This window comes from Hyalella azteca, unplaced genomic scaffold (genome assembly GCF_000764305.2).
Source record: "Hyalella azteca isolate HAZT.00-mixed unplaced genomic scaffold, Hazt_2.0.2 contig2815, whole genome shotgun sequence".
NCBI lineage: Eukaryota > Metazoa > Arthropoda > Malacostraca > Amphipoda > Hyalellidae > Hyalella > Hyalella azteca.
The window spans coordinates 168388-185158 of record NW_025933076.1 but is presented as its reverse complement, the minus strand read 5'-3'; the positions used below and the strand labels follow the sequence as shown (position 1 = coordinate 185158).

At 37.4% G+C, this 16771-nt stretch overlaps 1 protein-coding gene across 1 annotated transcript in view; it reads right to left on the bottom strand.

Moving 5' to 3' along the window:
- Positions 1-368: 368 nt before the first annotated feature.
- The window catches only part of LOC125179585, a 39569-nt gene continuing 23166 nt past the window's right edge, over positions 369-16771 (bottom strand). The window contains exon 3 of the mRNA XM_047885707.1: positions 369-2079. Within this exon, the coding sequence (XP_047741663.1) occupies positions 1415-2079 (665 nt within the window). The 3' untranslated portion in view covers positions 369-1414. The remainder of the gene's footprint in view (positions 2080-16771) is intronic.

Below are 16771 nucleotides of genomic sequence, written 5' to 3'. Positions count from 1 at the left end.
CGACTGACATAAAACTTTTTCACCCGGTGAGAGTGGTTCAGGTCCACTCAAATTGCAATAGATATTTGCCAGATCCACAACGAGACTCAAAGTTCAATATGCTTTGAATTGGGCTGCGTTCTGCTCACATGCGGGTTTTATGAGCTAAACTTAGATTATTCAATGGCCACCTATAAGCTGTCCAAGGTTCCCATAAATGCGCTCTCTTGGAGGACATTGTACATGGTATAAGCAACGATCAAAGATCGGCTCTAGTTGCCTCACATTTATGTGTTGTATTATGAAATATAGAATTGGCAGGTGAATTTAACCATATAACTCTTTTTGTGATTCCCAATTTATAAAAATTATTATAACATATGGCACAACAAATAATAATAGATATTTAATGAAGTTAAATAAATGTTATTCCACATTCAAAAATAGCTGAAGTTTATAGTTGAACTCTCTCGTCATACAAAATACAAGAATTATAATTCCCAAGACATTATCTTACTTTTGAATCTCAACTCGTATATCACGCATTCTTGTTCATGTTCGTTAAAAAAACGGTATTTGAATCCATTATGCGCGTGGCAAGGAACTTAGGGTTTCCATTTTACTCGTAATAAATTACTTAGATATTTGAAATTATAATACCTCAGAGCTTTTTACTGTTTCGCATCGATGTACCAAATTTCTTTTAGCATTTTGCGCAGCTTCACTCGATCGCAGTTCAGGGCAATCATTTTGATTTCTTTATATGGTCGGGAATTTAATAAATACTCCCTGCTATACAAGGAATAAATATTTCCTTCCGAACCTCAATGAAGAATTCATGTTTAAATTTTCAGATCATCAAACTGGCGATGCTTTCTTCTCGAAAGCCAAAAATAATTTTTGTGAGCATTTAATTTTTTTCGATTTTCCTTTCCGTTAAAACCAATAAAACTTCAGAAGCTGTAGTAATTTAATTAAGCTGACTTCTTTCATTCAATTTCTATTCGCATTTAAACTATTTGATTCCAGTGCCAAAAATCTGAAGAATTGTGAAGAATTGTACCTGTTATTAACACTCTATAGAATTAGGATAAATTTAAAAATACTCTCTACCAAAATATGAATACTGTTCATTTTTACAGCGTGAACATTTCATTTTTATTAAGTGGTGCGTTGATTCAAAAGATCAGTAGTGCTCATTTTAATTTGGTATGAGAACAAAAAAAAATTCTAGAACACTTTGAAAGGACCTCACTAAAAAGATCATCAAAAGTATACTTATGATGCGATCTCTGGTTTTATCTTTTATCCAGGATAGTAGCTCCAAAAACAACGCACATCATGAGTTTTCCGTTCAAAACTACAGTTCATCGACACGTGATTGTACGAGAGCGATTGTGCTGATCAATGCCGCCGCCTGTAACGGTATCTGTGATCAATTCTGCTGTAGTGAGACGCTGTTGCAGTCATCAAGATGCACGACTTCGATATCGCAGTCTTTGGTCCGCCGCGACAACGATGTCAGAGACCCGAGTGAGTGAGGCCGTTGAGGCGTCTGGGGCGACTGAGCGGCGGAGGTGCTGAAGTAGCTCATGGCACCGAGCTCGTAACAGTCACCCGGGCACGCCGCCTCGGGGCTATCATCCACATACTTGAGAGGACTTTCCCGTTGTCGGGAGCTATCGATTATTTCTTTGTCGTATCGCTTATTTGACTCTTCCTGGTACTTGACTGCACTTTTACCCTCATACCTGGTGCCTGTATCTTCATTGCTTTCAAACCTCAATGCATCGTGGCTAGAGAACCTCTTCTTTACTTGAAACCTGCCGTTTCTACTCCCACGTTGCTTGAAACTGTGGTCACGAATGTTTCCATCGTCGTATGGTTTATTGAAACCTGCTGACGTGCGAGAATGGTGATGAGGGTTATAGTGATGAATGTAAGGATGATGAAGGTGTTGAGTATTGAAAGTGTACGCTGAAGTGACGGTTGTGGTAGTTTGATGGATTTCTATCTGCGAGCGCGAGTTGGTTTTGTTGAGGCGTCGCGTGCCGTCGCTGTAGAGCACAGTCACCGTACGGCCAACTTCGGGACCCGAACCTGGTGCAGATAACAAAAATATTATTCATTAGCCATCAACAGTTTTTATAATAATCATAAAAATATTATAATTAGGCGTTAACAGTTGTTGAAATTAGAAGACTGTGTTACATGGCTACATTAGTCTTGTTATATGGCTCTACAGCTACGCTTGATCAATTTTTCACTATTTATAAATAAAAATTCTTAATTTTCCTACATAGCATGTTTAAGATGACATTGAAAACTGAAAACTGAAGATCAAGTTTGGCTATTGCAACAGAGTTAAATTAAATTTTACTGCTAGAATTCACTTGATTAACAACTTTTAGAGTGATGCTCGAGTGATCAAAAAACGACTCACTCTTGCAGAACTTTGGAATCTAACCTTAGTATCTTCTCAACCTGGTAAGAAAAACTACATTTTTTACTGCAAGTAACAGAAGAGGGAGCAAAAATTACTAATTGCTTCCTAGAACAAGAAGAGGGATCGACATCAACCGTCGCTTTTAAGATCAACCTGCACCTATGTTAGTTTAAATATTTTAAAGTTAGTTAGTTAAAATATATTATTTACTTTGAAGATGTCGAAGAAGCGCGCTTGGCTAGCCTAATACCAATGTGCACAATTATTTCTAATAGAAATACAAACTTAACATAAACAGCGAACATCCATCACCGGAAGATTGAGTGAATAATTTCTTAATCCCTCTTTTTGGCATGTTTGCACCGAAATTTTTCATGTGCATACTTATACAATCACAGTTCTCATAAATTCAAGTAAATCTAAAATTTACACGATAACTGAACTCTTTTTTCTTTCTCCTCAATAGAGGTCTTAAATTTAATATCCAATGATTGTTAAACCTATTTTAATACAAGTATTTAAAAATAACAAATTTTATTGGTAACAAATCTCTTGCTTCTAACCCATTGATCCACTTCTTCCTTCATGCTATCAAAATTAAATTAAATTTGTTCTGATCGGACGTTTACACTGAACTTCGAAATGTTTGGGACTTTCCAAAAGTTACTTCGAGGGACCTGGCAATAATACATAATATTAAAATAACTCCATTCAGTTAATTCTTTGCAGCTATTAGTGTTCAACTTCTTTAGGTTTCATTGATGACTAGCGTGACTTCGATATGGAGCGTCGTCTGATCAAAGGCTGCCATTTCAAAGGAGATGAAGAAATTTGCCTCTCGTACCGCCAGACAAATCAAGTTCAGATGTGATTGCTGTTCGGTCACATTCCCAGCGAAGATGTTGACGTAATGCCGTCAAAAACTAGAGTTGCGTCTTCCAAGGTTTGCTTTTCCCGTACAATTTGCCAAAGCAATAAGAAAAGATTTGTTTGGTATTGGCAATGTCTGCGATGCACAAGATCGGATGAGTCTTTTTTTCTGGGAGTTCTGGAACAAATTCAATCGACTTTCTTGTATCGAGAAAATTTGCAATGTAAGGCCAGACATCTTTTTGTTTGCCGATGATTCATCCCGAGTATTAGTGTGTACTGAGTGGTTGTTTCCTTTAGACCTCCGAAATTTGCTTTTAGAATTAATAAATACTGTAGATGAAGAAGCTTCCATGACCGTTTTCTCATCAATATGGCATAAGGGCAAATGATACGTTACTATATGATTAAAAAAGTATGAAATCATTAAATACTTTGGACTAAATTTTCAAAAAAAAAAATCAAATACTGAATTCAATTATTCATATATTGTCCTTGCTGTTAGATAATGAATTTGTCGTTATTTTGCACACGCGACAATTTTTTTAACTTTCTTCAGCTCCCATTTGTTGATATACTAGTAGGATACCCAGTAGTTTTAAGGACTAAACTGTGTTAATCTTACATTTTTGCAGATTAACTTCATCAAGCAATTCCTCACTGTAGGTTTAAGCTTAAACTTAGGAGAAAAGTTAAACATAAAGTTCAACAGTAAACAAATCAACAGATTGACATGGAGCCAAATCCTCTCAGGAAAACCAAATCAAATAACCTAATGAATGCGGTATATTTGTGCACCCAAATTCCCTTGATTTGTCCCCTGAGTAGCGAGCTCTCACTACTCAGTTGTCCAAACTTGTCCTGGTGCAGAAACTGCTTCACAAAAGCCCGGCAATTGTCAACCATTAAATTTAGAAAAAAAAACAACCTATGAATGTCATGTGTTTGAAAATAAGTCACGTCAAGCTATTTGAAGAAACACAATTGGGCATGAGAGAGACGAGAGAGAGAGACCCCATGCATACGAGAACCGACGAGTGTGCGAATGAGAATGAGTTATCAAAAAGCCTCACATTTACCGCCAAAGTAATTTACGTAAGACTCTTTCGGGGTTCCAGCCAACAAATCATCCAGCTAGACATTTGCAGGTACGAACTCACTTTTATAGCAACCCGCTTCATGTGCACAGAACGAGAATGACGAACGCGAGTCGTTTCGCTAAATTAAGAAAGTCCATCGAAAAGCTAAATGAAACTCGCGAGTGAAGATGCGAATAGCGGCGCTAAGCCGAGCCTCTGTAGCAGTCATGATAAAAGCGAACCAGAATTCCAGTGAGAAAAATCGGGCTCTGAATTTCCGGCAGCGTTGAAGACAATGCAGAAATATCTCAGCGGTCCTCCTGCACACGAAACCAAAGCCTCGATGACTAGCGGTGCCACTTTCTTTGACAACGAAGCTTCGATATTCCTGCGAGGAAAATATTAGATATTATTAATAAAATACTATGCTGACGCAGAAGAGCCAAGACGCATTTATTACGGAAACAGATTCTGTGTAGACATTTTGGGGGCCTTTTGATGGAGATAAATCCTGCTTCGTCCTACTTTACGAAATTTCTTCATTTTGTTCACATGCCAATCGATGGAACTTGTGATGGCGGGAAAATAAAGTTTAGACAATTACAATCGATAACCGACGAAAAATGAATTAAGCATATTTTAAATACCGTTTTTGTATTTGCTGCACATCTTGTCACCGTGATACGCGCATCTATGAAAACCGTGATCTGTTCTGAAATCAAATTCATAAGCCAATATAATGCGTGACAAGACAGAAGCATGCACTTGGTATGCCTGAGCAAGTTACTGGATTCATTTATCAACTATCGTTGCATTTATACTGACCGCGACACCAACTTTGCATTGTGCATTGTGTGCATTGTGATATAGAGGTGATTAGTAAATTGTGAATTTGGTAGTAGATTAATTTGCTTTAGCTCTTTCACAATTCTCCGACTGGCTTAAATTTCTCGACTTTGTAGCTATAAAACATAAAATGCTTCCACGGACTTCATTGTTATCACATGTTCGGTATAGAAAAGCTAACTTCTCGTAGCCTCATTGTTCTCTCATAACACTTCGAAGCAATTGTTTCATGGTCGAAGCAACTGTTTCTTGTCTCTCAACAAGGTGCATGGGAATGGCAAATAAAAATCTTAATCGACTCTCATATCCGAAGTGCATGAGGAAACGAAGTACCAACTAAGTCATTAAAAAAGTTAGTGCATAGCTATGAATATTAAGGGGTTTGACATCTGTGCATTATCTGAGTACAATTTATGCTAGTTCGAAACAATGAAAAACTGCGTGACTTTGACTTGACATATTTTATATGGTAGAATCTAGACTTGCAAACTTACTTGTTAGGGAAGCGTACAAATGTTTATATTTCATAAAGTACATATATCCAAAACTAATGATATTCTAGAACAAACTACAGATCGAATTCAACACACTTGAATGTGAGGATATTGAAGCTATCAAATGGAAGAAGACATCGATCGGCTTGCCTCAAACTTGTGTCAAGGCGCGTGCAATTATAACTTGAGACTGAGAGTCCGCATTCTGAACTAAAGTCGTGAGTGCACACTTATAATTTGACACAGCGGAATACACAGTGCACACTCTGAACTAGGATCGGGATGTACTCATTTAAAACATGATTCAGGGTGTGCACAGTTTGAGCTTGAGTTAGGGTCACCGTTAGGGTCACACTTCAACTTAAGTCACCGTTTGTACACACTTGAACCGTTTGTCTACATCTACAATTACCATCGTAACTGGTATTCGTAGCTGATGGCTTGGGAACTAGAGTTCCAGTCAATACACTAGGAGATAATTTAGGTCAGGGTTAGTTCACATCAAACTTGAGTCAGGGAGTGCGAACTTTCAACTTTAATCAGAGTGTACACACTTAAACTTGAGTAAGGGAGTGCGCACGTTAAACTTGAATAAGAGAGGGCGCACTTTTTCAGCTTGAGTCAGGGTGTGGAAACCAAAAGAATTTATCTGCATTGATTCACTTTAATCCCGCACAATAATGTCATTCACGCAAAAAATCACGGATCAGTTTACATTTTAATAATTGTTGAAAATATTTTTGGTTTCTAAACCAAAATATTCGCCATGAACCTAAAACTTTAAAATTAATAACCGACAAAGGCGACAAAACCCAACTAATTCCTAAACCCAAGGCAAAAACTTTTTTATTAGAGATTCTTACATTTACACTTTTTGATAGCAGCAATGGAAAGATGCAGCTCTTACCCTTGATTATTAACATATTTCGTTATCATACAGCTTGTGGTATCTCAAGAGACCACGCACGAATTAAAAAATTGAAAATAATGCAAGAGGCGGTCGGGAGCACTTAGTTGCTTAAAGACATTGTTTGCTGGGAAATTTACCAGGATCAGGAGCATTTAAATGCTGTTGACCACGTCTTACAATGCTGATTGTTGAATTCTTTCTTTTCGAGTTCATTTTTATGTATCCTGTTCACCTCGGGCATGCATGTAATGCACAATGAGCCCACAGTTCTTTTTAGTTAGTACCTTATATGTTAGTTTGATGCTGGTCCTGACGTAAGGTGGAGGAAGTATTTGGTACGTGTGTTTTAACTCTGAACTCTAAATTAACTTTAAATCTGCTTAATTTGAACATATACACTGTTTTAATTTCGTAACCAGTGTTCGAAATAAACGATTTTACTATCCAGTCATAAATAAAGTGCAATACCAATTTTATGTTACCAGTTTTATTATTCTATATTGTCCCACAGAAACCTATTTCAACATGATTTTGAACGACGAAAAATCGTGTATTCAAAGTCCATCGTAACGAATATACGTAAGACCGGTTTAGAGTGATTAACAGTGTGACCGTCATCTATATACTGTATGATGAATTCACAGAGGTATTTAAATTTCAGCAATAATATTTTGACATGTGCAATAGAATTGTTTTAGAATAGAATAGAATAGAAGAGTCGGCACTGAAGAAATAGGCCCATGGCCTGTTATGATAGGACTATGATATGCATGATATCATGTATAGGACTAACGTTTTGAATCATTTGGCGCTTTAGACTGTAAAAAAAGGTCATAAAAACGATGACCACTAAAATTAGTTTAAAAAATTCAAGATCAAACGCCTCGCGTCTGAGCTTTCCGCCAGGCGTTCCACCCGATTGGTTTTGTGAGCGGTGATGTAATGACATGTCAGCGTCCCTGATAAACTTGCCCTCTTGCCCTCACTCTGACGCCAGAACCCTCCTGCAGCCATAGGTGTCTTGGAACAATAGTTAAACATCAACAACAGCATCATTTCCTTTGGCTAACCATAGTTCGAACAAGAGCACGTCGGTATATATGTTTGAAGAAATTTGAAAGTGGTTTTTGGCCACCCGTAAGCCGTATAAAATAATTTTAATGAGCGCAGAGACGCTGCTACCTGAGTCGGTATTGCTTCGCGGAGCAATAGCTGCTCAGGCGAAGCTCTAGCCTAGCAATCAGCCAAGTGCGAGTAAAGAAAACAACATGTTAGAAAAAAATCTAGAAGATGATGAAAATTAAGTTATTCTTTAATAGAAGACGCATTGCGATATATAACAATAGAACATAAATAGAAAAATCAAATTGATTGGAATTTTGTAGAACATCATTTATTAATTTCGTAAATGAATTTGTGATTAACGAGCATCGGCATAATAATAATGTGATTAACGAGCATCGGCATAATACTAAATACCATTTAATATGAGAATTTTTGATAAAATTTCACACATTTTCTGCATTCACAAATACTTGTATGTCCTACTGTGAACGCATGAGAGTGTTTGCTCTATCATACTCGAGATCTTCGTGATACTTATGATGAAAGAAACCTGATTTTCGACAAGATTACAAATTATGCTGCTGAACATGAGAAGTGTTAATAATTTCCTGCCTACACACAAATTTTCGCGTGCCACACCAACAGCCTAATGCTACTATCCTCTACATGAGCCTCCAGGCCAGAGGCTCAGCTTTGTCATCCTATCCATTAGCAGCTTCCCGCATTAATGCAAATCGGGTATCAGAGTCTTGCAGAATTTTGAAAGTGCCAAATTTTAGCGACACGAACTGATGTTGAAGCCACAGTACGAATCAAAAAAAGGGAAGGGTGGCCGACCAAAACTCATCGAAGGGACTTCAATAAAACACCCGAGTGTTCAATACAATTGCAAGTTTTCAAACACTATGTACGTAGAATTTCAAACACTACTAGAATTTAATGTCAAACTTGGAGAGGAACCTCGATTTTTTTCCTTAGCGTGTCCTTTGGTATACATACCGAATAGTCTGAGTCGGTGTTCATAATTTTATTACGAATTATAAGAAAATGGAAAATTATTTCCATCTTCATTATATTTTGAAACACGATAGAGACATAACATCAACGAGTCTTAGGGCAGCAATGTCGCGTGCGTCCGGGATCGTTGACATGATAATTTAAAGAGGAATTTCTTTAGTTATGATCGATGTTCGTGCTGCTGTTATTTATTCATATGTTAAGAACGTACAGCCATAGCTCTAGTAAATGAGTTCGATTACTGAAGAGCTATGACGACCTGTTTAAGTGGGAAACATTTGAGAAATCTCACTTTCAGTTTTCAGCTTCAAATGTTTTTCTCGAAAAATAAACTATGTAATTTTCCAAAATAAAAGAGAGACCTTCTGAAGCATACGAAGTGAAATAGACAAAGAAAAATCCCCAAAGCTTTCTAAAAAGCAGCATCGTAAAGGAAAAATACTACTGGTGGCTCGATGTTGCATGGCATGCAGAGAATTAATCGTAGAACCGAAGTACTAAATGAAAACCGAAGTACGAGAATGTTAATCGTTGACCTTTTCAATGAAACCTAAAGGCAGAAAAAAGTGCTCGTGTGATGTTGCCTTTCAAGCGCTCCGGAACCCGACTCCTCGTCGGACTTTTACGCTGGGTGCCTATAATAAATGCACCACGAGATCAAAGCGCTATTTTGCACGCATAGCAACGCATAACCGCGACACGCTGTACGGTGTCGGTGGCGGGCGCTAGGATTCGAGTGCCTACATCAATTAAACAAGTGCTAGTATACTGGGTTATGATAGGTCCCAAGGCTGACAGATTAGAGTGTTAGTATACTGAGTATTGATTAGTCTCAAGGTTGACAGATCAGAGTGTTAGCTAGTATACTGAGTTATGATTAGTCTCAAGGTTGACAGATTAGAGTGTTAGTATACTGAGTTCTGATTAGTCTCAAGGTGGACAGATTAGAGTGTTAGTTATGATTAGTCTCAAGTTATCATAACTGAGTTATGATTAGTCTCAAGGTAGATAGATTAGAATGTTAGTATACTGGGTTATGATTGGCCTCAAGGTTGACAGATTAGAGTGTTAGTATACTGAGTTATGATTAGTCTCAAGGCTGACAGATTAGAGTGTTAGTATACTGAGTTATGATTAGTCTCAAGGTTGACAGATCAGAGTGTTAGCTAGTATACTGAGTTATGATTAGTCTCAAGGTTGACAGATTAGAATGTTAGTATACTGGGTTATGATAAGTCCCAAGGTTGCCAAATTGAAATGTTATTATGCACATGATTCTTCGCTTTATTCTCACCAAGAAATAATACCAAATTTTTGCTACCTTTTCAATTTCAATGATATAATTACTATAATAGATTATACGATAGAAATAAGGTGACGCATACAATCGTAAAGTTGGCGGAAGGCGGAAATTCCCTAAAAATGAAATTTAATTCTTCTATGGACATATATATGTTCTAAACGCCATACCAAACAAATGTATAACCATGGTATATTATATGTATCAGAGTTTCCATTAGCTATCATCTATCAAACCGATAAATATTTATTATGTATTTTCAGTGCACTCCTATGTAGCGAGAGACATGCTTGCTTTAGCAGAGAATATTGAATAAAACCTATAGGTTTGGGCCCGAAAAACAACTCCGGAAATGTGCTCAATTATTTATTTCAATAGTTGATTCTTGTGATGCATGGTGTTGCGTCGCTGCATTGTTGTAATGTGATATGATAGCATATACGTCGACGTTGCACAATAAGGATCGTATCGTATATTTATGGCGTTCCCTTCCGTGTATTCCTTTCTGTCCATTAATGAATAATGATTGAATTGTTGTACATCAAGAGAAATGCATGAACCTCCGTATATCCTTTATAATAAGTATCGTTTTTTTAATTGCATTCCCTACTCGATCACATGTGTTCCTTTGATCAAATAGGACAGAATTGGCTCTTACAAGTGAGTCGCTGCATGAGAGATTAATTAATTAAACATACCTTGTTTCTCGTAGATGAGGCCTTATCTAGATAGATTTAATTACGGGAAAACAACAGCAAACGAATGTTATTTCTTCCGTGTTTGTACACTAGATAATGTCATAATGGCGGCATTCAAATACTGTATGCAAAAGCCATCAAGAAGTTGTCTGGTTCGTTAAAATGAGCAGGAAAGGAAGCTATCCGATTTATTTCAGCTAGGTTACAATATAGCAAAAAGATTATCAGTCAAATTCATGCTTGGTTTAGCCATGATAATATTTAAATGCGCATTTATACAAAAAATAATATATGATACTTTCAAATTAATTTAGATACGTTGTTTGCATTTGCATAAACGGTGAATATTTTCACTACAATCGATTCATTGGACATGTGTATTGTTTTTGCAACAACAATGATTTTAAGTCAACGAAAGCCTTAGGTTTAGGCCTTTATTATTACTTTACATTGTGAATTGCAATTTTACACCAGAGGTACTGTAGCTGTTGTTTAGTAACTTAAATTTGTTCAGATTATTATTCTAAACATGCAGTTTAGTGGTTTTTATGAGCCTGGTGGAATTTATTCAACATCCCAGTTAATTACTTTAGAATATTGCGTAATCTTGCGTCATTCAGCTCTCTATGTCTAGGTTATCAATTGTTATAGGGTTTATTATCTGAATTGTGCAGAGATTCTTCACGTGCCTTGAGTTATAAAATATGTGCACCTCAACAAATAAGTATTAGCTCGTTGGTCGATGCGCGGCAGGAGCGACGTTCATTTCAATATATGAAAAAATCTTTAATTAATTATAGATTTTATGATTATCCTGATTAATGCAGCGCGTTCTTCTATTTCATTAATGACAGAGCTTTGACGTGTCCACAGGCAGGTTGATCGAGCATCTGCTCACTGAATATTCTGCTGGAAAAACTAAATTGCAAACAAACTCAGGAGAAAATCTGTCTCATTTGCGAGAAATCCGTGGACTTTGAAAATATGATGAATTTATTTTGCCTTCATTACGGCAGAGATTGCAGTCATTGTGTTGTGTGAAAATGATTGGTGCCATTATGCTGCGTGAAAGGGATTGCTGTCATTATGATGTGTGAAAGGGATAGGTGCCATTATGATGCGTGAAAGGGATTGCTGTCATCATGATGTGCGAAAGGGATAGGTGCCATATTTTATGATGTGTGAAAGGGATTGCTGTCATTATGATGCGTGAAAGGGATTGCTGTCATTATGATGTGTGAAAGGGATTGCTGTCATTATGATGTGTGAAAGGGATTGCTGTCATTATGATGTGTGAAAGGGATTGCTGTCATTATGATGTGTGAAAGGGATTGCTGTCATTATGATGCGTGAAAGGGGTTGCTGTCATTATGATGTGTGAAAGGGATAGGTGCCATTATGATGCGTGAAAGGGATTGCTGTCATTATGATGTGTGAAAGGGATAGGTGCCATTATAATGCGTGAAAGAGATTGCTGTCATTATGATGTGTGAAAGGGATTGTTGTCATTATAATGTGTGAAAGGGATTGCTGTCATTTAGATGCTTGAAAAGGATTGTTGCCATTATCATGTGTGAAAGTAATTGATGTTATTAATTTGTGTGAAAGGGATTTGTGACATTTGACATTATGATGTGTGAAAAAGATTGCTGTCATTATGACATGTGACAGTGATTTGTGTTATTATGATGTGTGAAAGTAATCGCTGTCAATATGATGTGTGAAAGGGATTGGTGTCATTATGATGTGTGAAAGGGATTGGTGCCATTAAGATGCGTGAAAGGGATTGCAGTCATTATGATGTGTTACAAAGATTGCTGTCATTATGATGTGTGAAAGGGATTGGTGGCATTATGATGTGTGAAAGGGATATTATTATTATTATTATTCCACGAAGAGATTGTCGTGGCGTCTCGTTCACATCGAACTTCGAGGGCACGTTACAAGCGGCTTAAAAAGACCCGAAAGGATAAAAACAGATGACGTCTATGCTAAAACAGAGGACATGTGCCAAGACTGATGACGTCTATGCTAGAACAAACAACATCTATACCAGTCTCTTATACACATCTAGATGTGTATAAGAGACAGCGGCTTAGCTTAGCGTGCTGNATGAGCCTGTCCAGCGAACGCCACAGCGCCCGAGGGTCGCCGCGCTGTGCGTCAACTCTTAGACGCCAGAATGACTCCCTCTTGGATCTCAGAAGGTTGACATGGGCGCGTCGCGCATCCCGCCAGTTGGACGCCGCTTCAGCCGCAGCAGCAGGATCGTTACGTCTGCTCGCGCGATGGACAGCCCGCTGGAGCAGCCGAACACCACGCTTCGAGGCGCGACATTCGTCGTCAAACCACGGGTCGGAGGCTCGCTGGGGGACACGAACAGTTCGTGCAGGAATGAGGTCGTCGAGTAAAGATGTCAATTCAAATTGGTGTCATTATGATGTGTGAAAGGGATTGCCATCATTGTGACGTGTGACAGTGATTGCTGTCATCGTGACGTGTGAAAGGGATTGCTGTCATCGTGCTATATGACAGGGATTGCCCTCATTATGAAGTGTGATAGGGACAGAACATGCGTGCAATGCGCACACTGTAACAGAAGGTACCTACGTACAATGGGTGCGCATATTTTATAACGGTTATTGTTGCTTTTGCTCCGGGCTCATGGATGCTATTGCTATAAATCCTAGGAGCGGATTTATTGTACAACGCCCAAGTTTCACTAATGTAGAATATATTTTAAGCTTGAACGCAAAACTCGTTAAAATACTTTAATTCGAAATAATTGCTTGACTTTTGAAATAGATTACATCTCTAACGATTTTTTCATGGCTTTTAATTTTAAAGTCGCGAGTTTTTCATGATGCAATGGAATTAAAATTCCATTGCACCAGGAATTAAAATTTGCTCTCAATATAAGAACTGGTAAGTCTTGACAGTTTATCAGCGACAGGACAGCTCTTCTGGTCGTACTGCTGGAATCCTCATTTTCGTCTCAAAAAACTTTCTCGATCAGACGAATATGAAAGGCTCAGCTGATCACCAGAAGACGAGACAGACCGTTTAGTACTAGGCTCAAGGCCTTCATGTTATAGAATAGAATAGAAATGTCGGCACTGAATAAATAGGCCCATGGCCTGTTGCCGATTCTTGTATTTTTCGTGACGTGATTCCACAAGCAATCTGGTCTTCTGAACCCGAGCTTTCCATAACAGACGATATGATTGAGATAGCTGCTGGACTTATTGCAAGGCTCGTAATGTGATAGGCATTTCAAAACTGAATGGTCAATTGTGGTCAAGATATTATTAGATTGGCCGCTATAATCGTTATTGGCTGCCCAATGTATGGTCTTTAGGAAGGATATATATAGAAGAGTTAAATTACAGATATAGTACATAGTGGAAAAAGTTTAAAAATTTTTGGTCCTGACTTGAATCAGAGATGAAACTTTTGTAATTTTTTAGAAGGAAGCAGTTTAAGTTTAACTGTAGCAAATGCGACTGAGCAATGTATGATTAGAATTTCGATATTATGAAGCTTGGGCATTTAATAGTATTGCGGTGAGAACATTATAATAATATGAATCAAAATATATGCATAATTGTTTTACCTCGCATTATTGTCGATGTTAAAAGTAGAGAAAGTTAAATAGATGACATTTTACTTTCGTCAATATCACAAATTATCCTATTGACCATTCTTTGTATGGGTACCTAATGCTACGCTAAGTAATGCAGACAGATAAGGTAAGATGTAATTTTTAAAGCACCATCGTGAGTTGTCTAGAGAAACAACATAATTATTAAATGTATAGATTCTACTCTCAAGGTACAGAAGTTCCTAGCTTCAAATATAAAATTAAAAAAATTAGAGAATTCTAGTTTATTTTCAGCGTCTAAAAACATTCCTGTATAGCCCATGAACTATGTAAATGCGACACCTCGCGTGTTCGTACTTATGCAGAATATTCTGGCAGACCTTGCTCAAGTATGAAAACTTACTCGAAACTTTCTCTCACGAATTTAGGCCCTTAAATTCCTCGACCTTTTACAAGTTCATAATAATTGCTGGAAAAGTTCTGTCTTTCAAAGCCCTCCAATTATAAGATTGTTCTCGCAAATTGTAATCATACTTTAACACTCAGGTAAAGGCCTTCTATTCGAATTAAAATGAATATGGAATAAAATCTGGGAACAACTTTTGGGAGTATTACAAAGGAGAGCCAGCTGTTCAGTCAAGAAAAACTAATTTAACTATTAAAAATACTTGTTTCAATAATTTTCATTCATCCTATCATTTACTTTTATGTTTTCGGAATTATAATTAATGAAATAAAATTTCAATTACCACATAACGTTCATGAATTCTATCAAATTGCGTGTCGAGTTTGTTTTTAACTCAAAGTGTTATACCCAACACTATATTATTAACCATCGGGATTGTAAATTTTATTGACCATCCCTAATGACAACACTTGCTTATTAATCCTATTTTCACTTAATTGTTATGTATATTATCACTGGGTTATCAATTCAATTATCACTGGAGTTTTGGTTAGCTCTACCTGAATCTATCAATATAATTGATTAGCTCTATTCGATATCAGTTCTCTACTTTATGTCTGATCGACATGAATTGTCTCGCATGAATTCGCCACTCTAAATGCTGCGTGTCGAACCATGCATCAATGCTATGAAACTTAAAAAAATACGCGTTGCTCGTTGCCACACAAGTTTAAAAGGCTTCATACGTTACTCATCAATATGAATTTGGAAATATTATTCACTTGATATAATCTATTTTGAAATATCGAAGTAAAAACTTATTGTTGCTTTACGGTACGACAGTTTTTAATAGTGGCCACTATCCACTGATAATTAAATGCTGACTATAACTTCCAAACATTAAATCGCAAAATTGATTCAATTTATAGTTTGCTGTTGGAAATAAGAATCAATTTGTAATTTTTTACCACTTCGTCCACAACCTAAGAATAATAAGAAATCAATTGCCACAATAACTATCTATTTCTAAATTCGTGTTTAGTCAATATATCGGAGGCCAATATACCTGCCACTTACAACAACGGGCTCCGTCTACTGAATTTTATGTCTAAGTTGCAGACGATCTAATCTTAGAATATAATTATAATGAATAGAATGAGACTTTAGATCGACACCGGACATTTTTCTAACACTTGTATCGAACACAGTTTTCATCACCTAAAAAAGCTTTCGAAAATGGATGAACATGAGAGGAAATGAATGAACATCAAGAATTTCATCATCGTGTTTTAGCTAGCACTGATCGCATTTCAATCGAAAGCGCAATACAACTCAGTGTATTTTTGGACCAAATAAGTTGAGATAAATTAATCTTTAAATCTTCTGTGTGGGGTTTTAGCTACTATATATGTACCCGGTCGCGATATGAAAAAAATGAGGGGTTGTAATCTATAAGTGATTTACTCCCGGCTTCTATGGGTGAGAAACACATTTGTTCTTAACAGAAATCTGTGCCAGTCCATGCGACCCATCACGCTTTGTTGATGCAGAACACTGGGAATTGAGGTTTGCGGGTTGGGATCAGAACTGTGCGGGCAATATCCACACATGCACGGCAGCACATGTCATGCCAGATGAAGAGATAGGGCAGAAAGTAACAAAAAATTCGTGAGCCCAGTGCATTTATTCCCTGCGACACTGGCAGCGTCAGGCATCAGTAATAACAAGCATGCAATATATTGTGTATACGAGGCAATATTATTGCTGTCAAGGAACGCAATTGCTCTGTCATCCCGACCGCAGTAATAAAACCTCTCTGCATGTTGCCTATCACCGCAATTTCTGCGGCTGTGATCGTCGCATCATAAACAGATTTCCCGAGTCATCTTCTGTCGGGTGCTGGGTGAGACGTGGCCTAAATGGTTCGTTTATCAAAGACGGAATTTCAATGCGTTTATTTGTAGGCTTTTCCCTGTGTATAAATAGATGCCCAGAAAACTCGTCACCCCTTTTATGGTTGAGGTGTATGGTCTTCGCTTTCATGTGAGACCCATGCAATG